The 19970-nt window shown below is 48.5% G+C and overlaps 1 protein-coding gene and 1 long non-coding RNA gene across 21 annotated transcripts in view; one reads left to right on the plus strand and one right to left on the minus strand.

Moving 5' to 3' along the window:
* The window catches only part of LOC307208316, a 116160-nt gene extending 114757 nt beyond the window's left edge, over nt 1–1403 (plus strand). For all 6 annotated transcript variants that reach the window (XR_013835073.1, XR_013835074.1, XR_013835078.1 and 3 more), the window contains one exon: nt 28–1403. This is a non-coding gene — a long non-coding RNA (uncharacterized lncRNA). The remainder of the gene's footprint in view (nt 1–27) is intronic.
* LOC307208299 (transducin beta-like protein 3) overlaps nt 1–19970 on the minus strand; it is a gene marked incomplete at its 5' end in the record, with an annotated part of 171556 nt that overhangs the window by 146197 nt on the left and 5389 nt on the right. For 6 of the 15 annotated variants that reach the window (XR_013835051.1, XR_013835052.1, XR_013835056.1 and 3 more), the window contains 2 exons: nt 17741–17815; nt 19838–19958. Coding sequence is in view for 3 of the 15 variants with exons in the window: in XM_079962974.1 (XP_079819100.1) it covers nt 17741–17815; nt 19838–19958 (196 nt within the window). Of the gene's footprint in view, nt 1–11768; nt 12269–17740; nt 17816–19837; nt 19968–19970 lie in introns of those variants that run through there. The other 9 variants (XR_013835048.1, XR_013835050.1, XR_013835055.1 and 6 more) reach the window with 5 other exon arrangements.

The raw sequence follows: 19970 nt of genomic DNA on the forward strand, positions 1-19970 counted from the left end.
AGCATATTTATCCTACTATTCCTCCAGGTAATTCAGGATGATGCACATGGTTCTACTGCATCTTCACAACAGCCATGGTTCCTTGCAAGTGAACTGACTCTCTCAAAAAGGAGATTTTATAGCCTGCATCTTTGTTAACCCAAAGACTGCACAAGCCTTTTTCGTAAGGAGACAAAGTTCTTTCCTTTTTAAAGTCACTTGTAGCTTTTTCTTCTTCTTTGTTTTACTACCAATAGATGGAGATTTGTTTGTTGTAACTTCTGAAAACTCTGTGAGTAAAATATCCACTTATTTGAAAAGCTAAGTGTCTGTGATTTAGTCTAGCCTAAGTATTTTCATGAGGAATGGTTTGTTTAAAAGTGGATGAGGATGGATGTAAATATAACCAACTTTATGCATGGAACAATCGCCTTTGTGCTAACTCTGCTATGAGATAGTAAGAATCTATTTTCCAAAGCTCTCCCTCCAACCTTAAGGTACCAACACATGTTCCTTGTGTAAATCTGTGTAATCATTTACATATGTAGAACAAGGATGTGTGTTGAGAGGGGAATGAAGCATGGGGAAAGCAACTCACCATTTCCTCTCACTTAGACATGCGACATACTGTCAACATGTTCCCAGAATTCTCTCTCTTTGACAAACTTAAGAGCAGAGACGATATAAGTGAACCCCACACAAGGAACACAAACAACACACTTAATCTACTTCATTGATTTCATTTGCTTCCTGAAAGGCTCTCATCTGTTATATGCATGCACATATTAACTTAAGCGAGCAGCCCTTCCACAGCAGCAATGTTATGTGGCCTTTTCTGTACAAGCCCTTCAGCCAATACAAACCCCAGCCATAAAAGATTGATGCTATTGTAATGTAGCCCCTCTATCCATACACAAAACATCTGCTGTTATTTAAAATGACAGGTTTCTTCAAAACACAGGGGTATGGTTGTGCATTTGGAGTAAGAGTTTCCCTTAGGAATCACTGAAGTGTGATAGCTACTGCAGATAAAAGAATTCCTGCCCCAGTCCCTAGGAAACTTCTGTGCCACCCTTTGAGGATACAAATACTGTGGCATTTGCTCTGCCTCTGAATTTACTCACAATACTGTGCTCCTCTTATTTTATAGCGGCTCAATAGTGACATTAATAATTTTCCATGCAATTTAACTAATCCATTCAGACAGGGAAAGCTGTAAAGATCAGTACAGTGGTACCTCAGTTTAAGAACTTAATTCATGCTGGACGTCCGTTCTTAACCTGAAACTGTTCTTAACCTCAAGCACCACTTTAGCTAATGGGGCCTCCCGCTGCTGCCGCACCGCCGCTGCGCGATTTCTGTTCTCATCCTGAAGCAAAGTTCTTAACCCGAGTTACTATTTCTGGGTGAGTGGAGTCTGTAACCTGAAGCGTCTGTAACCTGAAGCGTCTGTAACCCAAGGTACCACTGTACTGCCAATGAGTCTCTGCCACCCCACCCCACGCTTTTTCTGCTGCTGCTGCTGTTCTATTGTTTACACACACACATACAGACACACACACACAAAAACAACCATGTGTAATACTTAAAGCTATGTAACAGGTAGCTGCTACATTTCTTTCAATTTTCTCCAGGAAATTGATACATATTTTGTCATAAGGACTAGGAGCAGAATGATTGCATTTATGCTTACTGCCTTCAGGAAGAGAAACTGCATTGCCATCCTCAACTAGGTTGAGATTTCTTAAAAACTATTGTTTCATAAGACAAGATGAGAAAGGTTGCCTGACAGTTCAAAGCAAGAGGAAAGGAAGTGATGAGAACATGTTTTTAATCACTTAGAAGCCTGAGATTCTGTTACGTGGGTTCTGGGGCCACCTAGGGGAATGCCAGGAAGGCATAAAACACTGTTTAATATGGTTGCATCAGCATTAACCAAGCATTCTCCTTCAAATCAATATCTGAAAAGGCGCAACATCCCCAATCCTTTTAAAGGTCATCTTTATTGATTTGGATTGTTAATTTATTAGGATTTTCAGACTACCCCGGCAAATTACCCAGAGAAGGTACAAAAATTATCTGAACAGACTACTCACAAGTTTTCTAGTGGAATGAATGGCCTGAAGAGAGCAACCATCTGGTGGGAATTTTTAGGGTCAAATGGGATATTTCACATCCTCAATCTCTAGGGATCATATGGGTGAAACTGTCTCATGTGCTCTTCCTACATCTTTGTCTCTACACTGACTTCGTATGAAACCTTATACCCAGGTAACTACATTTACTGACCCAGCTGTGTTTCCAAGACAAGCAGCCAGGAGCTGCTCTAGAATAGCCAGTTCCGATATGCAGTATATTTCTTTGCCCATCGCTTCAGCTTCAGTCAATGATGCCAAAGTTCTCTGGGTCCCTTGTCCAAGCTGTATATTGGAGCAGAATGTGTCCTTGTTCAGGATATTCCACAGTACTGTTATAGGTTTCGGGGGGCAGGGACCCCCTAATCCCTAAAAATTAATAATGGTATGATTCTGATTATTTGGGATATGAAGGGAGTACAACCTGCTGAGGAGTTCCTGGGCTATCCTATGCAAAATGACTTGGCCAAGCTAGGGCAATGAAGAAACAATACAGGGCCTCTGAGGGCCATTGGCTATGCAAAAGAACTGTCCTTTCCCCACACCTTGAGGTGTGAACAGACACTGGGGATTTTGAAGGTTGCCAGGGTAACTAGGCATGATTTCACAGGAAGAGTTTAAGGCCTTTGGCAGGAGGCTTAGACTAGATGAAAAAGGCCAGAGTGATCTTGGCTGACTGGCTGAAGGCAGAGTTGAAGAGATCCTTTGGGCTTGTGCTTCACTGCTGGATGTGTGGGGGAGCCCCACTTAAGGTGACCAGGTTGTAAAATCTGTACTCCCTCTGTACTTACATCTGTACTAAAGGTGTAAATATGTGTCAATTAAACCATATTTCTAAAAGTACGATGGTCTGTGCTGTGTCTTGATTCTCTCTGGAACACATAGCCTGGAACCCCCTGGAATCTTGCCATCTTTGGCAGAGACTGGGTGGGTGCGGTGTCTAACTTTTGTAACAGTTCTTTTCCAGGATTCTGTGCCGCTTCTAGCCTGCATGGCATGAGGGCTTTTCTTTATTCGTTTGTTTGCTTCAGAGTCTGGTGGATGTTCTCTTCTGCATTATTTTCTTGCTGGTAGAGGTGAAATACCTGTGAACCTACTTGGACTCTGAAATCATCATCTGATGCCCTTCTTCGTGAACCTCCTCCTTGAGAGGTCAGGAGGGTGGCAACATGAGCACAGGCCTTTTCTGCATGTCTCCTATTTGTGGCAGTTCGAAAGCACGCAGTGCAAGTAGATAAATAGGTACTGCTCCGGCGGGAAGGTAAACGGCGTTTCTGTGTGCTGCTCTGGTTCGCCAGAAATGGCTTAGTCATGCTGGCCACATGACCCGGAAGCTGTGCGCCGGCTCCCTCGGCCAATAAAGCGAGATGAGCACCGCAGCCCCAGAGTCGGCCACGACTGGACCTAACGGTCTGGGGTCCCTTTACCTTTACCCCAGGGATGCTCACCCAGCATCTTCATTATCCACCTTTAGTTGCGCGGCAAAAACATTCCTCTGCAACTAGGCCTTTGGCTGATTAACATCCTGCATCCTTCTAAATGTTTTTGTGGGAGGGTGTCAGGGACTCAGCGGGAGCGCAGGGAGGAGAGGAGATGGAGAGCGAGGGGGAGCAATCCGAGGGCAGCGTAGGAGAGGATGACAGCAGCCCAATAGATTCCGTGAGCCTCTCCAGCGAATCGGAAGATTCACGGAAGGGGGCGCCGATGGGCAGGGCAAGGGGGGACCCAAGGGGGACACCCCAGAAACAAGGGGCCAGCGGGGACTCCCAGAGCAGCAGTTGGAAATCAGGACCAGCTTCCCCACCAGAGCGTAGTGGGGGGGAGGAGTCCCAGGTATCAGAGCCCACATATTCACCACCAGCGAGAGAAGAGGAGTCAGGGGTGGCCACGCCTCCATCGGAGAGCGAGGGAACAGTCAAGAGGAAAGTTGCAGGCTGGGCACGCGCGCCAAGTTCAAATGTACAGGCGAGCGGCACAGAAGGTAGCCCGGATAGGGAACCAGGTCCTAAAGCCCGCCGGAAGGAGGGGGAAGAATCATCAGGGTCAGCGTCAGAGGAGTCCAGGAAGGATGAAACCCTAGCGGGCAGGAGGGCCCAGAGGAGAAAGGAACTTAGGAAGAGGTGGAGCCAGGCGAGAGTCTTAAACTGGTGTGGAAGGGGCGGAGACTCAGACAGGACTTCGCCGGTCTAGGGTTGAGACGTAGAGCTGCGCGCTGCGGCTTTAAAATGGAAACTGAACCTCAATAAAGACTTTTGTACATAACTACAGCCTAGCGTTGGTCCTCTGTGAGCTGGGACCTGGAGGCAGCTCTGACAGTAAGTCCCGTCTCATTCAAAGAACCTCGCAACGTGAGAGGACGCAGCGAGGGGCGAAGATTGGTGCTTCGCGAGCTCACAAAAGCAGCACAAGATGACTACCGAAGAACGACTGGCAGCTTTGCAAGACGCCGTGGCACAACTTAACGCAGAAATACTAGCGGCAAGGAGGAGAGAAGAGGAATCAGATGCTGTCTGCAAGGATCTGCAAATCAGGTTGGAAATGTTGACTAAACAGGGGCCACCGGGAGCCAAATCAGAGGGGATTGGGCTTGGGAAGAGAGGAGGGAGCCTTGTGTCGCATTTCGATGGGAGTCTGCAGCAATATCCTAACTTCAGAGCAGACGTAGTTTTTGTGCTAAAGTTGCTGGAGAAGGACTTTAGAGTTGAACAGGAGAAAGTAGGCTTCATACTAACGCATCTCCATGGAGAAGCTAAAGCGTGGTTGCGCAATCTGTGGAGAGATAATGATCCAGCCCTCCAAAACGCAAAAGCCTTCATTAAGGCAATGGACGATTGTTTTTTATCGGAGATAGATGTGGATGTCGCTAGAAAAGAGATTCACGGTTTGAAACAAGGCAGAGCCACTGTAAGGCAATATCATTCCCGCTTTTTTGCATTGGTCAACGCGCTGGGATGGGAAAAAGACTCAGCGTCCGTCAGGGACCTGTTCTGGGAGGGGCTGAACGGGGCTGTGAAAGACGAAATCGCACGGGGGGAGAGACCACGGAGCACTCCAGAAGTGGTCCAGAAAGCGCTGACGATTGGTGTGCGGCTGGAAGAACGTCCCTGGAGCAAAGACGAAGGGCGTTGGGGACGCACGCCAGCAAGAGCACCTCCTTTCTTTCCCAGAGACTCAGCGCGTGCTTAATCCACGCCTCCACTGGGAGGGGGAGAGGAGCCGATGGAGATAGGTGGTGCCAAGGCTCAGTCAGCAACCAGAGCCCTAGCACCAGGAGCAGCCAAAGTGAAGCCTCCTAGAGGGAACAGGAAGTGTTACATCTGCGAAAGTGCTCAGCATATGGCAAAAGAGTGCCCCCAGAGGCTCCACAAGCACAATGCAGCCTCAGCAAAAGTAACAGAAGCAGTTCAGCAGAGAGAACCACAGCAGGGAAACGACGAAGTCTGGCTGGAAGCAGAGCCGCTGGGGCCCAGCCAGACGAATCAGTGAAGCAGTCCCCAGGAATCTTACAGCCCACAGACCCCCTCCCGCCCAAACCAGTGGTGCAGCTCACCGCAACACTCCAGCTTCCCAATGGGCTCACCATGGAAGTCCCTATTACCATTGACTCTGGTAGCAATGCAGACTTTATAGGAGTGGATTTCATCAAGCAACATAGCATAGCACTCCTGCCTGCCACGATGCCCCTGAAAGTAGTGACAGTCGATGGAAGAGAATTGCTGGGGGGACAGGTGGTACAGCAAACGCCGCCCATGGTGATGCGAATTGGAAATCACCGCGAAGTCATCAGCTTCAATGTCACCCAACTGTCAGACACGCCCATAGTGTTGGGCATGAGCTGGTTGGACAGGCACAGCCCGGCATTGGCATGGTACCAGTGTAAATTGACCTTCTGCTCCTCCTACTGCGCAGAACATTGCATCATGACTAACCAGGAGGACGAGGGGCAGGAGGATGACCCACAGCTACAACTGGGCATGCTGCAAGCGGTACCCGACAAGTACAAGGCGTTTTTGGAGGTCTTCTGCGAGAAGGAAGCGGACAAGCTGCCTCCCCACAGACCCTACGACTGCAAGATTGACCTCCTGCCAGGGGCAACGCTGCCGACCGGAAAACTGTATTCCATGTCTGAAGACGAACTGCAAGAGCTCAGGGAGTTCATAGATCACAATTTGAAGCGGGGATTCATCCGAGAATCCAAAGCAGTGGGGGGCAGTCCTGTGTTCTTTGTGAAGAAAAAAGACACGCCCCAAAAGAGGCTGGTAGTTGATTTCAGAATCTTAAACTCGAAAACCAAGCCCACGGCTTTCCCGATGCCCAAGATCGACGACTTGCTAGCGACGGTGAGGAAGGGACGCACCTTCACCAAATTGGATCTACGAGGGCCGTACAATCTTATACGCATGCGGGAGGGCGACGAGTGGAAGACGGCCATGTTCACGCCCTTGGGCACCTATGAGTATAGGGTTATGCCCTTCGGTTTACAAAATGGCTCCCACTGCTTCCAAGCCTTCATGCATCACGTGTTAGCGGGGCTCCTCTACAAGAAGTGCGTCTGCTTCCTGGACGACATTCTGATCTTCTCGGAATCGCAGGAGGATCACGAGAGAGATGTCAAGGAAGTCCTGCAAAGACTACGGGAGCACAGGCTTTACGCCAAACTGGAGAAGTGCCAGTTCGACATGACGGAGGTGGATTTCCTGGGCTACAAGCTGTCCGACAAGGGCATCGCCATGGATGGCGCCAAGGTACGATCAGTACTGGACTGGAAAAGCCCGCGCAATCGGAAGGAGGTCCAGAGGTTTGTCGGCTTTGCTAACTTTTATCGCAAGTTCATCAAGGGATTCGCTATGCAGACGGCGGCCATCACGGACACCCTCAGCTCCAAGAAGAAGAAGTTCATCTGGACGGAGCAGGCGGAGCAGTCCTTTCAGAAACTCAAGCGTCTTTTCGCTTCCGAGGAACAACTGCTGCATGTGAACCCCAGCAGACCCATGAGGGTGGAGACGGATGCCTCCGACAGAGCCGTGGGGGCAGTCCTATTGCAGCAAGACCCGCAAGGGGATTGGAGGCCGTGTGCTTTCTACTCCAGGAAACTCAGCAAGTCGGAGCAGAACTACACCATCTGGGACAGAGAGTTGCTGGCCATTCATGCAGCCTTCACAGCGTGGCGGCACTTCCTCATCGGAGCCAAACACACGGTGCAAGTTCGCACGGACCATAAGAACCTGGAATACTGGCGCACGGCGCGGTTCCTGAACCAGAGACACATCCGCTGGGCGGAGTTCTTTGCGGATTTCGACTTCAGGATAGAATATATCCCCGGAGACAACAACATCATGGCTGATGCGCTATCCAGGAAGCTGCAGTATCTGGAGGAAGCAGCACCGGTGGCGGCCAAACACATTTTCGCACCTAAGGCGTGGGCATGCGCTTCGGCCACCGTAGACCTGGAAGCAATACGGCGCGAGCTGCGAACAGATTCCTTCGCATGATCCAAGATGGAGGAGGTGCGCAGCGGCACGGCGAAGGACGACGAGTTCCAGATACGCGACGGTCTGCTCCTCCGCAAGGGGGCCATCTACGTGCCGGGAGATGAACTCCGCGCGACAGTACTGCAACAGCTACACGACGCACCCAGCGCCGGACATTTCGGCAAGGACAAGACGGTGGAATTAGTAGCCAGAGACTTTTGGTGGCCCAAGATGCGGGGAGAAGTCGCGGATTACGTCACGAGGTGCGACACATGCCAAAGGGCCAAGCCAGTACACAGACCGCCGGCGGGACTGTTGGAACCGCTACAGACCCCGTCCGAACCGTGGGAGAGGGTGGCCTTGGACTTTGTCACTGATCTGCCCAGCTCGAGGGGCAAAACAGCAGTACTCGTGGTAGTCGACATGTTCACCAAGATGGCGCACTTCATTCCTTGCGCGAAGGTGGCCACAGCGGAACAGACAGCCAAGCTGTTCATAGACCACGTGTTCAAGGTGCACGGCCTGCCACGGTCTATCCTGTCTGACCGGGGGCGCCAGTTCATCTCGAGTTTCTGGCAGAAGCTGATGGGGATCCTGAACGTCAAGGTCAACCTAGCGTCGGCAAGACACCCACAGACCAACGGACAAGCGGAGAGGGTCAACGCCATCATGCAGCAGTACCTGAGATGCTACGCCAACCAGCAGCCCTCGACCTGGGTGGACTACCTGCCCCTGGCCGAGTTTGCCTACAACAACACACAACACGTGTCCACGGGGGTGACGACATCCCAGGACCTTCCCGGGCTTAGAGAAAGAGGGGGAGGGGGAGCCGCAGGGAGCAGAGGCATTGGCAGAGGAGTTACAGGAGGTCCATGAACAGCTCCGTAGGCAGTTAGACCTAGCAAAACACGTATACAAGATGCAGGCAGACAAACACAGAAGAGTGGGGGAGGACATACGGGTAGGGGTCTGGGTCTGGTTAGCGGCCCAGGCAGTGCCGGCCAGATCCTTAGCTAAGAAGAAGCTAGGACACAAGCAGCTAGGCCCTTACCTAGTCGAGGCACAGATCAACCCAGTGGCCTTCCGTTTGACACTACCGGAGGGTTCCAGAATGCACCCGGTCTTTCATAGATCGGTGCTAACGCCCTACAAGGCACCTCACAGGTTTCAGGAGCCAGGGACAGCTCCCAGTCCGCTTAGAGACGCACCCACGACAGGGGGGTCGCCGAGGGCGGAGCCACTCAATGAGGTAATGGAGATTTTGGACTCAAGATGGGGGGAAGAGGGGGTCGAATATCTCATCGCAAGGGAAGGTGCCCCGGCCAGCGCCAACAGCTGGGTGCCGTACTATGCGGTGGAGGAGCACTACCTCAAAGACGAGTTCCACGCACTCTTCCCGCACAGGCCCATGCCGGAGGATTATTTTGACGAATATCTTTTCACCCCCACGCTCTCAGCCAGTACGTTTCAGGGGTTCTCCTCGGCTGAGGAGACGGCTCCAGAGACTACCTCGCCGGAGGGGTCGATCTCAGACTTGGGTGCGGAACGCTCTTATTGGTGGGACACTCAACCCGAGGAGGAGTGGCGCAGGAGACTGCTCAGAGGGCCCTGGCACGCAGACTCCCCAGAGGAAATGGGGGGACAAGGGGGCCTGGATGGGTTGGGGGAGGACCCTGGGTTCGAGCACACCGGCAACGAGATGGAAGCGGAGGAGAGTGACGTCGATGTACCCGTCACGGACTGGCAGCATGCCAGGGGGGAAGAACTGTATCCGGCATGCACCCCCACAGCATTGGAGCACCCGGAACCCACGCCAGAAGAGGGGGAGGGGGGAAGGGGGGGCTTCGAGGGGGGGATGGATGTCAGGGACTCAGCGGGAGCGCAGGGAGGAGAGGAGATGGAGAGCGAGGGGGAGCAATCCGAGGGCAGCGTAGGAGAGGATGACAGCAGCCCAATAGATTCTGTGAGCCTCTCCAGCGAATCGGAAGATTCACAGAAGGGGGCGCCGATGGGCAGGGCAAGGGGGGACCCAAGGGGGACACCCCAGAAACAAGGGGCCAGCGGGGACTCCCAGAGCAGCAGTTGGAAATCAGGACCAGCTTCCCCACCAGAGCGTAGTGGGGGGGAGGAGTCCCAGGTATCAGAGCCCACATATTCACCACCAGCGAGAGAAGAGGAGTCAGGGGTGGCCACGCCTCCATCGGAGAGCGAGGGAACGGTCAAGAGGAAAGTTGCAGGCTGGGCGCGCGCGCCAAGTTCAAATGTACAGGCGAGCGGCACAGAAGGTAGCCCGGATAGGGAACCAGGTCCTAAAGCCCGCCGGAAGGAGGGGGAAGAATCATCAGGGTCAGCGTCAGAGGAGTCCAGGAAGGATGAAACCCTAGCGGGCAGGAGGGCCCAGAGGAGAAAGGAACTTAGGAAGAGGTGGAGCAAGGCGAGAGTCTTAAACTGGTGTGGAAGGGGCGGAGACTCAGACAGGACTTCGCCGGTCTAGGGTTGAGACGCAGAGCTGCGCGCTGCGGCTTTAAAATGGAAACTGAACCTCAATAAAGACTTTTGTACATAACTACAGCCTAGCGTTGGTCCTCTGTGAGCTGGGACCTGGAAGCAGCTCTGACAGAGGGGGTTTTGTTTTGTTTTTGTTCTTGCCTTTATTATGTATTTTGTGTTTTTATCTAGTATTTTTATGCTGTGAACCACCATGAGATCATCAGATAAAGGATGGTATACAAATTAAACAAACAACTAATGCTGTGCTGCCTCTAGCTAGACACCAAAAGGGGAAAGATTTCATTGCTTGCTTAGTAAGTATCTCCATCATAAAAGGAAGAAACAAATGCCAAGAGTTTGAGACAAACAAGGCCAGATCCATAAACAAGGCCTTCACATAGTCAGGATTGCTGCACTAAATTAAAAAAAGAACTATCCTACGCAGCACTGTGTTCTACCAGAACACAACCAGGAAGAACCAGGAAGAACACAAACAGGCAGCCCCCCCGTTATTTGTCCCCAAAATCATGTATTCAGAGGTACACTGCCTGTGAACATGGAAGTTTTATGTTAATTATCAAAGCTAACATAGCAAGCTTCTTGCAGCTCTCTTCCCAGAAGTTCCCATTCTTAAATCGCATTCGTTACAGCTACAGTATCTCATCTTCACTCTTTGTTCTCCTCCAATAGTGCCAGCATTGCCAAACACACCAGACCATTACTCTTTCCATCCCTCCTTCAGTTCCATCAGTCTCTCTCAGTATCTTTTATTAGATTTAAATACCGTATTTTCCGCTCTATAGGACGCACCCGACCATAGGACGCACCTTGTTTTAGAGGGGGAGAACAAGAAAAAATAATTCTCCCCCTCTCTGCTCAGCACCCCTTCAGCGAAGCGGCAGAAGAAACGGAGCCCCTTCCATTTCTCCTGCTGCTTCACTGAAGGGCTGCTGTGCAGAGGGGGAGAAATTTTTTCTTGTGCGTTCAAGGTGCATTCACCCGAAGCCTCCAGAGTGCAGCAGGAGTTCCTTGGAAGCCTGGAGAGCGAGAGGGGTCGCTGCTCACTGACCCCTCTCCCTCTCCAGGCTTCAGTGAAGGCAACCCAAAGCCTCAGGAGCACGGCGGGAGTTCCCGCTGGGCTCCGGAGGCCTGGGGTTCCTTTTGACCTGCTCTTTGGGGCTGGCGGGGGAGGGGGAGTGCTGCTCTAAGACCGTCAGCCTCAAAGACCAGGTCAGCGAGCAGCGCAAAGGCTGTGCGCCGTCTTCCTGCTGCCCCCCGAGCTTGTGGGGCTGGCGGTGGGGGGAAGCGCTGCTTTCCCCACTGCCAGCCTCAAAGACCAGGTCGGGGAGCAGCGCAAAGGCTGTGCGCCGCCTTCCCGCTGCCCCCCAAGCTTGTGGGGCTGGCAGTGGGGGGAAGCGCTGCTTTGCCCCACCGCCAGCCTCAAAGATCCCTGAAGCCTTCGGAGCGCAGCCTAAAGGAAAAATATGAAGAACAGAAGTTTTGACAAATGGACTATCAAAAACTCATGAGGCAAACGGTGGAAGTCTTTTAAAAATATTTTAATTAAGATAGATAAGGATATGATGAAAATACATAACTGAACATAAATATAGATTGGAAATTGCTGTATATAGTGAATACTTATCTACTTTTAAAATTCTCATTCTTGATCCTATTCTTTATCTTATTCTTTTCTTTATCTTCTTCTTGTTCTTTTCTTTTATATTTTACCTTTCATTTCTTGTCTTTATTGTGAATATTGTTTTGTAGAGGTGCAAATAACTGTAAATATCAGAAGAGGTAAAATGTTTTCTAATTTTTTATTGGTTACATGTGTTTTCCTTTTTTTGTATATTTGTATTTTTTTCTAATTTGTACTCAATAAAATTAATAATAAATAAATAAATAAATAAATAAAGCTCATCATGTGTCCATCTCCTTGTCCCACTTGGCGGCGTCAGGCAACTTCACGTTTTGTCACATAAAATCAAGGAACATGGAGGCCTGCAGTAACCAGCCCAGCCTCTGTAAGTGCCGTGTATGGTAGGAGAGACTCCACAGCTGCTTTGATCCCTTCGTATTGCAAGAGGCTCTCTGGCGTCTCGTGCTTGAGGAAGGTTTCCACCACTGCCTGAGCCTCGAGGTCGTTCCGCCAGTTTGTGTTCCACGTGATGGAAAACTTCAACACAGCCTCTGGAAGAAGGGGTTTGGGGAAGACACGTCAGGAAGGAGTGCAAGTTGCAGGCAGCATGGCCACCTTGAACCAACACATCTCTCTTGTGAAGCGTGGCCAGATCTGGGCACACACCTGACCTGCGCCTTTCTTCAAGGCAGGGAAGCAGATCCAACACCCCTCCCCACCTAGTAGAAACAATTAATGATGGGAGGGGTGACTGAGTTTATTCCAGACTACATGGCTTGCAGGAATGGGTTTTATAATATTTATAAAAGTACAACAACAACAATATGCATTATCTTTGCTCTAGTATTACAGAAGTGATGGAGCTAATTTGAGGCTGTGTACACACCATACATTAAAAGCATTATCGCTTCTCCCCTGTAAGAATCCTGGAAACTGTTGTAGCACCCTTTACAAACTGCAATTCCCAGGATTCTTTGGGAGAAATGTGCTTTTAATGCCTGTTTTTCCTGCAGCAGGCATGCTCAGCTACCCCTCTGGAAGCTCAATCCCACAGAAAGCTGTGACGGCCACCAACTTGGATGGTTTTATGCAGGAAAGGCTATCAATGGCCACTAGGCACGATGGCTATGCTCTACCTCCAGTCAGTGGCAGTAACCTTTGTGAACAGTAGTTGCTGGAAGATGCAGGAAGGGAATACAGAATGCTCTTGTTTCCACAGGCCTCTGGTTGGCCACTGTGAGAACAGGATGCTGGACTAGACAGGCCAATCCAGCAGGCACTTGATGTCCTTACGTGGTTCAAGGGTAGAGATTGTGAGAAGGCATCTTCCAAAGCAATCTCTCCCCCCCCCCCCCCCGCCAATAGCTTTGGAGCCTTCTTGCCTCTAGCCTAGCCCTCACCCCTTTTCCTGTTCCCGCTGGAGTCTTCTTTTGCTTGCCACACCTGCGGGCTCTCTTCCGGCCAATGCTGCCAATGACAGATCTTAAAAACTTGGGGTCGGTGAGATTTGGCAATCGCAGCACCTTGCGCCTGCTGGAGCTCCTGAGCGGAGCGGGTTGTGTCTTGCTCCTCGTGAAGTAGGCTGAAATGTGAGGAGTGTTGCAAGCTGGTGTAGAGGCAGAAGGTCTGGCCAAGATGGTAGAGCATGGCTTCTCTGTCAGGGGCTTCTTCCTAACCCAGTGGAACACCAGTATCATACGCCTCTTAGATGGGTTGGACATGCTGAAGAAGGTACTGGAGGCCCAAGGACCAGGGTGACTTCAAAGCGGAGGACGCAGCAGGCAGTTCCCTATGAATGGTGCCAAATCCAAGCAAATGTTAGCTCCAGTCCTGTTAAATCGATCCAGCAATTATGAATGTTAAATAAGGGATTAATTCCTCAGGCAGTATGAAAAGACTTTCTGTGGCTTTTGAGTAGATGGGAGCCCCCAACTACTGCCACTGTTGACAGCCTGTTGCTCCTTCACTCTGCTTGAATGGGTTATGTCACAATGGTTCCTTCATCAGGTGTTTGTGAGCATGAAAATGCTGTTGGGAGTTTCAGCTATGAAGGCTCAGGCATAACATACTGTTTGAAAGTCTGAACATTTCCTCTTTTTTTATTTAACAAAATTTATATACCACTTTTATAATTTATATACAAATTATAAGGAGGGTAAGTTAAAAATATACTGTAGTTTATTCACTTATAGGCTAGTTTACACACTTTATTCCTTCTTATGCTTCTATCCCACCTTTCCTCCACAGAGCATACACACTTCAGCCTCCACCTTCTCCATTTTATCCTGAGAGCAATATTGTGAGCTAGGGCCATAGCTTAGTGGTAGAACAACTGCTTAGCATGCAGAAGGCTTCAGGCTCAGTCCCCAGCATCTCCTGGTGGGACTGGGAGCGCTCCCTCTGCGCTTCGGAGGCTTCACGTTGCTATCGCTGAAGCCAAGGAGCCTGTATTCGCTCCATAGGACGCACACACATTTCCCCTTAATTTTTGGAGGGGGAAAAGTGTGTCCTATAGAGCGAAAAATACGGTACTACCCTTCATCACAAGATCTCAAGGCACTTCACAAGATAAAAATATAAAGTAAAAGCATAAATAGTTAAAACAAGAACAACACAATAATGACACACACACTGCAAAAACATTTAAAAGGCTGTAGAATGTTAATCAGCCAACGCCAGGTTGAAGAGGCACCTCAAGATATATAATGAAGACACCAGACAAATCTCCCTTACACCAGAATGAAACAGATTAAAAAACCTCAAAGCTATCCAAATTCAAAGCTCATGTTCTTGGATTATGGACTCTAGAATATTCTTTAAGGACTTCCTGACTTTCCACAGAGGACTATAGGGCAATGAATAGGCAGGTTTAGTCCTAACAACTAGGGAAACAGACCTGCAAGTATTCAGTGTATTCAGAAGCCAACATGAACTGCCTGTAGTTTTTTCAGCATGCACTGAGGTGAAATTTGTAGCATTAATCTCTGGCTATCTCTGGACTGTTGTCCTCCCTAATTATCAATTGCCTTTGTGCAGCTAGTTTCCAATTAGAAATGAAACGTTCTCTCTTCATCAACTACAAATTCTGGAGTCTGAATCAGAATATGTTGATTCAAGACACTGAGGGATAGCATGAGACTCTTAATCTCAGGATAGTGGGTTCAAGCCTCAAATTGGAGAAAAGATTCCTGCATTGCAGGGGTGTTGGACTAGATGACTCTCATGGTCACTTCCAACTCTACAGTTCTATGATTCCATGAAGTACTGAAGCCAATGGTGGGGAACATCAAATTGCAATGGGCTTCACTTGAAAAAAGAAAGGTACAATTTACAGGGAGCATGGAAATACTAACTCTCAGTTAGTACCCTTGCCTTGCAAGGGTAAAATAATTTATAATGCAGAATGAACATTCCATTCACAGCAGGTATCTAAAAGTCTTTTTTTAAAAAAAGCAGTAATGAGAAGACATGATCAGTACTTTTGAGGTCACCATCTTTGACTTTGGATACAGAGGACTTAATCTTTATCCTACCTATCTTTAAAAATATTTTCAGCTAGCAGCTACAGAGGACATTCTCAGTTGCTTCTGGAAGAGGACATAATAATGAGTAGAGGAAGGAGAACTCATGTAATGAGTTCTTCTTCCTGCGCAGATTACCTCAGCATGAAGCCAAGGATAAAAGAAAAAGTGGTGCTGAAGGCTACAGTTATTTCTCAATCAGCGAATCTGCAAAATCTTATGACTTTCCCGCATCTTATTTCTCAATCAGCAAATGTCCAAAATCTGATGACTTTCCCGCATCTTTCCAAAAGCCGAAGGACAATTATGAATATCTGAGGTATCTTTAAAAGCAACCTGCAGTGTTACCCCAAAGAAGCCCTTTCTTTCAGCAGTTTGAACCCCAATGCTACAAATGGGCATCATGGTACCCTCCAAATGTTGTGGCTCAGGTTTATGAGAATTGTAGTCCACAGCACCTGGAGGGCACCACTTTGCCTACCTCTGTTGTCCTGTGCTGTTGAAATAAAAAAAAATCCAAATTAATTTAATTTTTTAAAGACAAATAGCTTTTCCTGCTCTCACCTGAATTCCCCGCTGCATCTCTAATAGTGTGAGCCAGGGCTTTTGCCAACTTAGGCAAGGCAAGAGAGACAGAATTCTTCTTTCCTTTAGTTAAATTAAATACTACTGGCTTCAAAGAAACCTTTGGAAGATGTGAACACACAAAAGTCTGTCACTCGCTCACTCCATTTCCCTTTACCTAATACAGCTGTTTTACCAAGGAACTTTTACTGAGACACAACATTCCTAACCGCATCCCTACTCTTAAAACTCTCTGCCTTATACTACTGATGAACAATCTCAAAATTACACTATGAATTAAGGTTACAAATAAGCAGTGATTGTTAAAGGATTATTTTGTTGCCTTCTGTAAATGAAAATGCATTTTCCAGCTTCAGATACAACAATGTACCAAGACTACTTATAAAATCAGACTTATGCAATAGTATAGTTCTGAATAACTTGACAGTTTTGATTTTTGATATCTTGGTGTATCTTCCTGGATATTTAATCAGGAAAAAAACAAGTACTGAGTAGATTCAACAAAAACATATCTTCCATTCCTGTATTGCAGGGGGTTAGACTAGATGACCTTTGGGTTCATTCCAATTCTACAATTCTATGGTTCTATGATCCTATTCATATCAGAGTTGAGACTTGATAAATATTAAATAGGCATTGTCATAGCAAATTATGTAAGCAAAAACTCAATTTCTTCCTTTTTAACACATCATATGTAGATAGAATCAGGTAACATTTAAGATACGCAGATACTGACTATATCACAAATCTATGTACATTCAAATCCACAAAATAAACAGATAGTTTCTGTAACTACTAGAACTTCATATTGACTTGTCTTACATGGCTATTGTAAAGATTGCTGTGGACCCTGAAGAAGAACAGATTTAACATTTAAGCCCTGGCATAATGCAGAGGGGGACGCAGGTGGCGCTGTGGGTTAAAGCCTCAGCGCCTAGGGCTTGCCGATCGAAAGGTCGGCGGTTCGAATCCCTGCGGCGGGGTGCGCTCCCGCTGCTCGGTCCCAGCGCCTGACAACCTAGCAGTTCGAAAGCACCTCCGGGTGCAAGTAGATAAATAGGGACCGCTTACCAGCGGGAAGGTAAACGGCGTTTCCGTGTGCGGCTCTGGCTCTGGCCAGAGCAGCGATGTCACGCTGGCCACGTGACCCGGAAGTGTCTCCGGACAGCGCTGGCCCCTGGCCTCTTAAGTGAGATGGGCGCACAACCCCAGAGTCTGTCAAGACTGGCCCGTACGGGCAGGGGTACCTTTACCTTTACCTTTATAATGCAGAGGGTCTTACTTTCAATCAGGGCTGACAAGGTGAGGCAACTGCCTCAGGTGGCAGGATCCACAGGGGCTTTTAATGAATGTACTGCCCACTGCTGCTGCCATGGTGGCAGCAACAGCTGTTTTGCGCTCCTTGGAGGCTGGATCTGGTCCCCCATGCCACATCTACAGTGGTCTCTTGGTGACTAGGAGGCACTGCTGGTCTCCTCCACCCTTGCCCCCAATGTAGATATTGTCCCCCTGAAATATACTCAGAGTCGCAAAGTGATTTCATGCTCTTTATTCAGCTCATAGTGATGAGGAGGAATGAATGAATGTCCCCTCAAAGTATCTGCTTTATATACATTATTTACACAATGGGCTGCACATGATTGGCTAATTCTGGAATTCTACTGTAAGCCTATCAGGTTGTGGATTCACTTCTATCTGGAGCCTGATTGGGTGGTTCCTGCCAACCAACCATACTGCTGCATTGTTCTAGGACCAATCAGACTGCTGCATTTTGGATCCTATTGTTCTGGGACCAACCAGACTGCTGCATTTTGGATCCTATTGTTCTAGGACCAATCAGACTGCTGCAGTTTGGATCCTATTCAATTCAGTACATAACACCCCCCCCCCTTGCCCCCAATGTAGATCTTCACTTACCCCTTCTTGCCTGGCAGCAGGAAGACGCCATTTTGTGGTTTCCCTCAGGTGACAAAATCTCTTGGGCCAGTCCTGCTTTGGACACATGGTACACAACAGTTTGGTCAATTGCAATAACAAAAGAATTAACTAATCAAATGAAAGTTACTCAAGGCAAGTCAGCTCACTTTTCCTTTTACAGTATGGTTACCAGAGTTTTTTCAATGAATCCAGGGACACTTTTTTTTTGGGGGGGGGAAGCTGAGTAGCAACAGGGAGTCAGTAGTGGGGATAGCGAGGCAAAAGCACACATGCATATTGTATAAAGGTGCAAAGCCCTTCTTTCGCACCCTGTGAAACATAAATGCAGTTTTTTAAAAAACTGGGCAACAGAGCGCTGCCTGCCCGTGACACCTGAGCCTTCCCTGATCTCCTGCCCCCTTCCTCCTTTGTTCTGACTGATCAGGGGAGGCTCAGGAGTCACGGGCGGGCAGCGCACTGCTGCCCAGTGTTTTAAAGAAACTCTGCACATTTATGTTTCACAGGGTGCAAAAAAAGGGCTTTGCACCTTGCCTGGCAGAGAAACCATGCGCCTTTCACCCCTCCTGGGCAACACCCGCCCACCTGTGACTCCCAAGCCTCCCCCAATCTTGTCAAAACAAAGGGGGAAGGGGGCCAGAGATCTGTACCACCGGACGTCCCTAGTTCCCTTTTGGCAGTGGCAGAGGCAGCAAGCAGCTCCTGAAGCCAGCCAGAGCCAACTGCGCTACCAGGCTGGCTCCGGCTGCTGAGGCTGCCACTGCCACTGCCACGTTTCCCAGGGACAGATTTGCAAATCCCGGGACTGTCCCTGGGAACCAGGAACGTCTGGTAACCCTATTTTACAGCACTTGGTTACCGTTTCTAGACTAGGTGAAAACAGAAGACCACAAAAGATCACCACCACACTCTCATTTAAGCTTGTAGAATGGTTTCTTGAATTAAGCCAATACAGATATATGGAACATTCATAACTTTTATTCTTGTAGCATGTTGTGTCGACTAATATGTTGTAATGTTCTTTGTTGGTTGTATAATTCTGTTGACCTAAAAATGAATAAAAACATGTATATAAAAAACAAAAGTCCTGGCTGGATCAAGCCCTTGGCCCATCTAGTCCAGCATTCGGTTCACAGTGGCTGCCAAGGTGCCTATAGGAAACCCACAAGCAGAACCTGAATGCAATAGTCAGCGCTTTTCCTGCTTGTGATTACTAGCTATTGGTATTCAGAGGCATATTGTCTCCATCAGTGGAGGCAGCCACTGTGGCTAGCAGCCTTATCCTCCATGAATTTTTCTAATCCCCTTGTCAAATCCATCACTACATCTTGGGGTAGTGAATTTCAAAGTTAATTTTCAATGTGTTGTGGAAAGTACTTTGGTTTGTCTGCCCTCTTATCTGATTACTAGAAATATGTATCTACAAACACACACGATTACCATATTCACCATTGGCCAAACCTCCACATTTCTCATGCTGGTTGGGTGTTGCCATTTAGCACTCTTACACAGCTCCTCAGCTTATCCAAGTGAAGGGTTGTTACTTCATCCTGGCCATAACATGATCAGTCTGATGATCATGGACTTATATTGGAGTGCTGGGCTTGGTGGAGGGGATTAAATCTGCCCAACCTGGTGCAATACACCGGTATATATCTGCCCAACCTGGTGCAATATACCAAGATCTGTGGGGTCTTATCTTATTGGGTGCAGAAAAAAAATCCTGGGAGTGCTGCATCAGACCTGTGCCAGGGATTATTCATTCCTACATTATATTATTAATAATAATAATAACAACAACAACAACAACAACAACAACAACAACAATAACAACTTTATCACTAATCGTTATAAGAGAGAACTCTACAACTAGGTCACATTTCAGCAACTTGCACTATGTCTAGATGAGATATATGACAGTGAAATAAACCCACACACTGTTTAAAATCCGTATCCCTCTGGAAGGGGGTTGCCATGCTGTGGATGCACGACCTGACTCTGTCGCGGCGCGACGGCCGTCTGAAGAGATAACTACACGGCAGGGAATGAAGACGGCAAAAATCTCTCAACCTGGCCTACCTCGCAGGGCAGTTGTGAGGACAGACGTAGACGGGGAATACGCCTTCGCACGCCGCCTTGGCCGATTAAAGCGAAGCGAAGCTGCTAAATAAAACTCTTCCATGCAGGCGCTGCTGGCCATTTCCTCTGAGGC

Source organism: Podarcis cretensis, assembly GCF_951804945.1.
Source record: "Podarcis cretensis genome assembly, chromosome: Z".
NCBI classification, from domain to species: domain Eukaryota; kingdom Metazoa; phylum Chordata; class Lepidosauria; order Squamata; family Lacertidae; genus Podarcis; species Podarcis cretensis.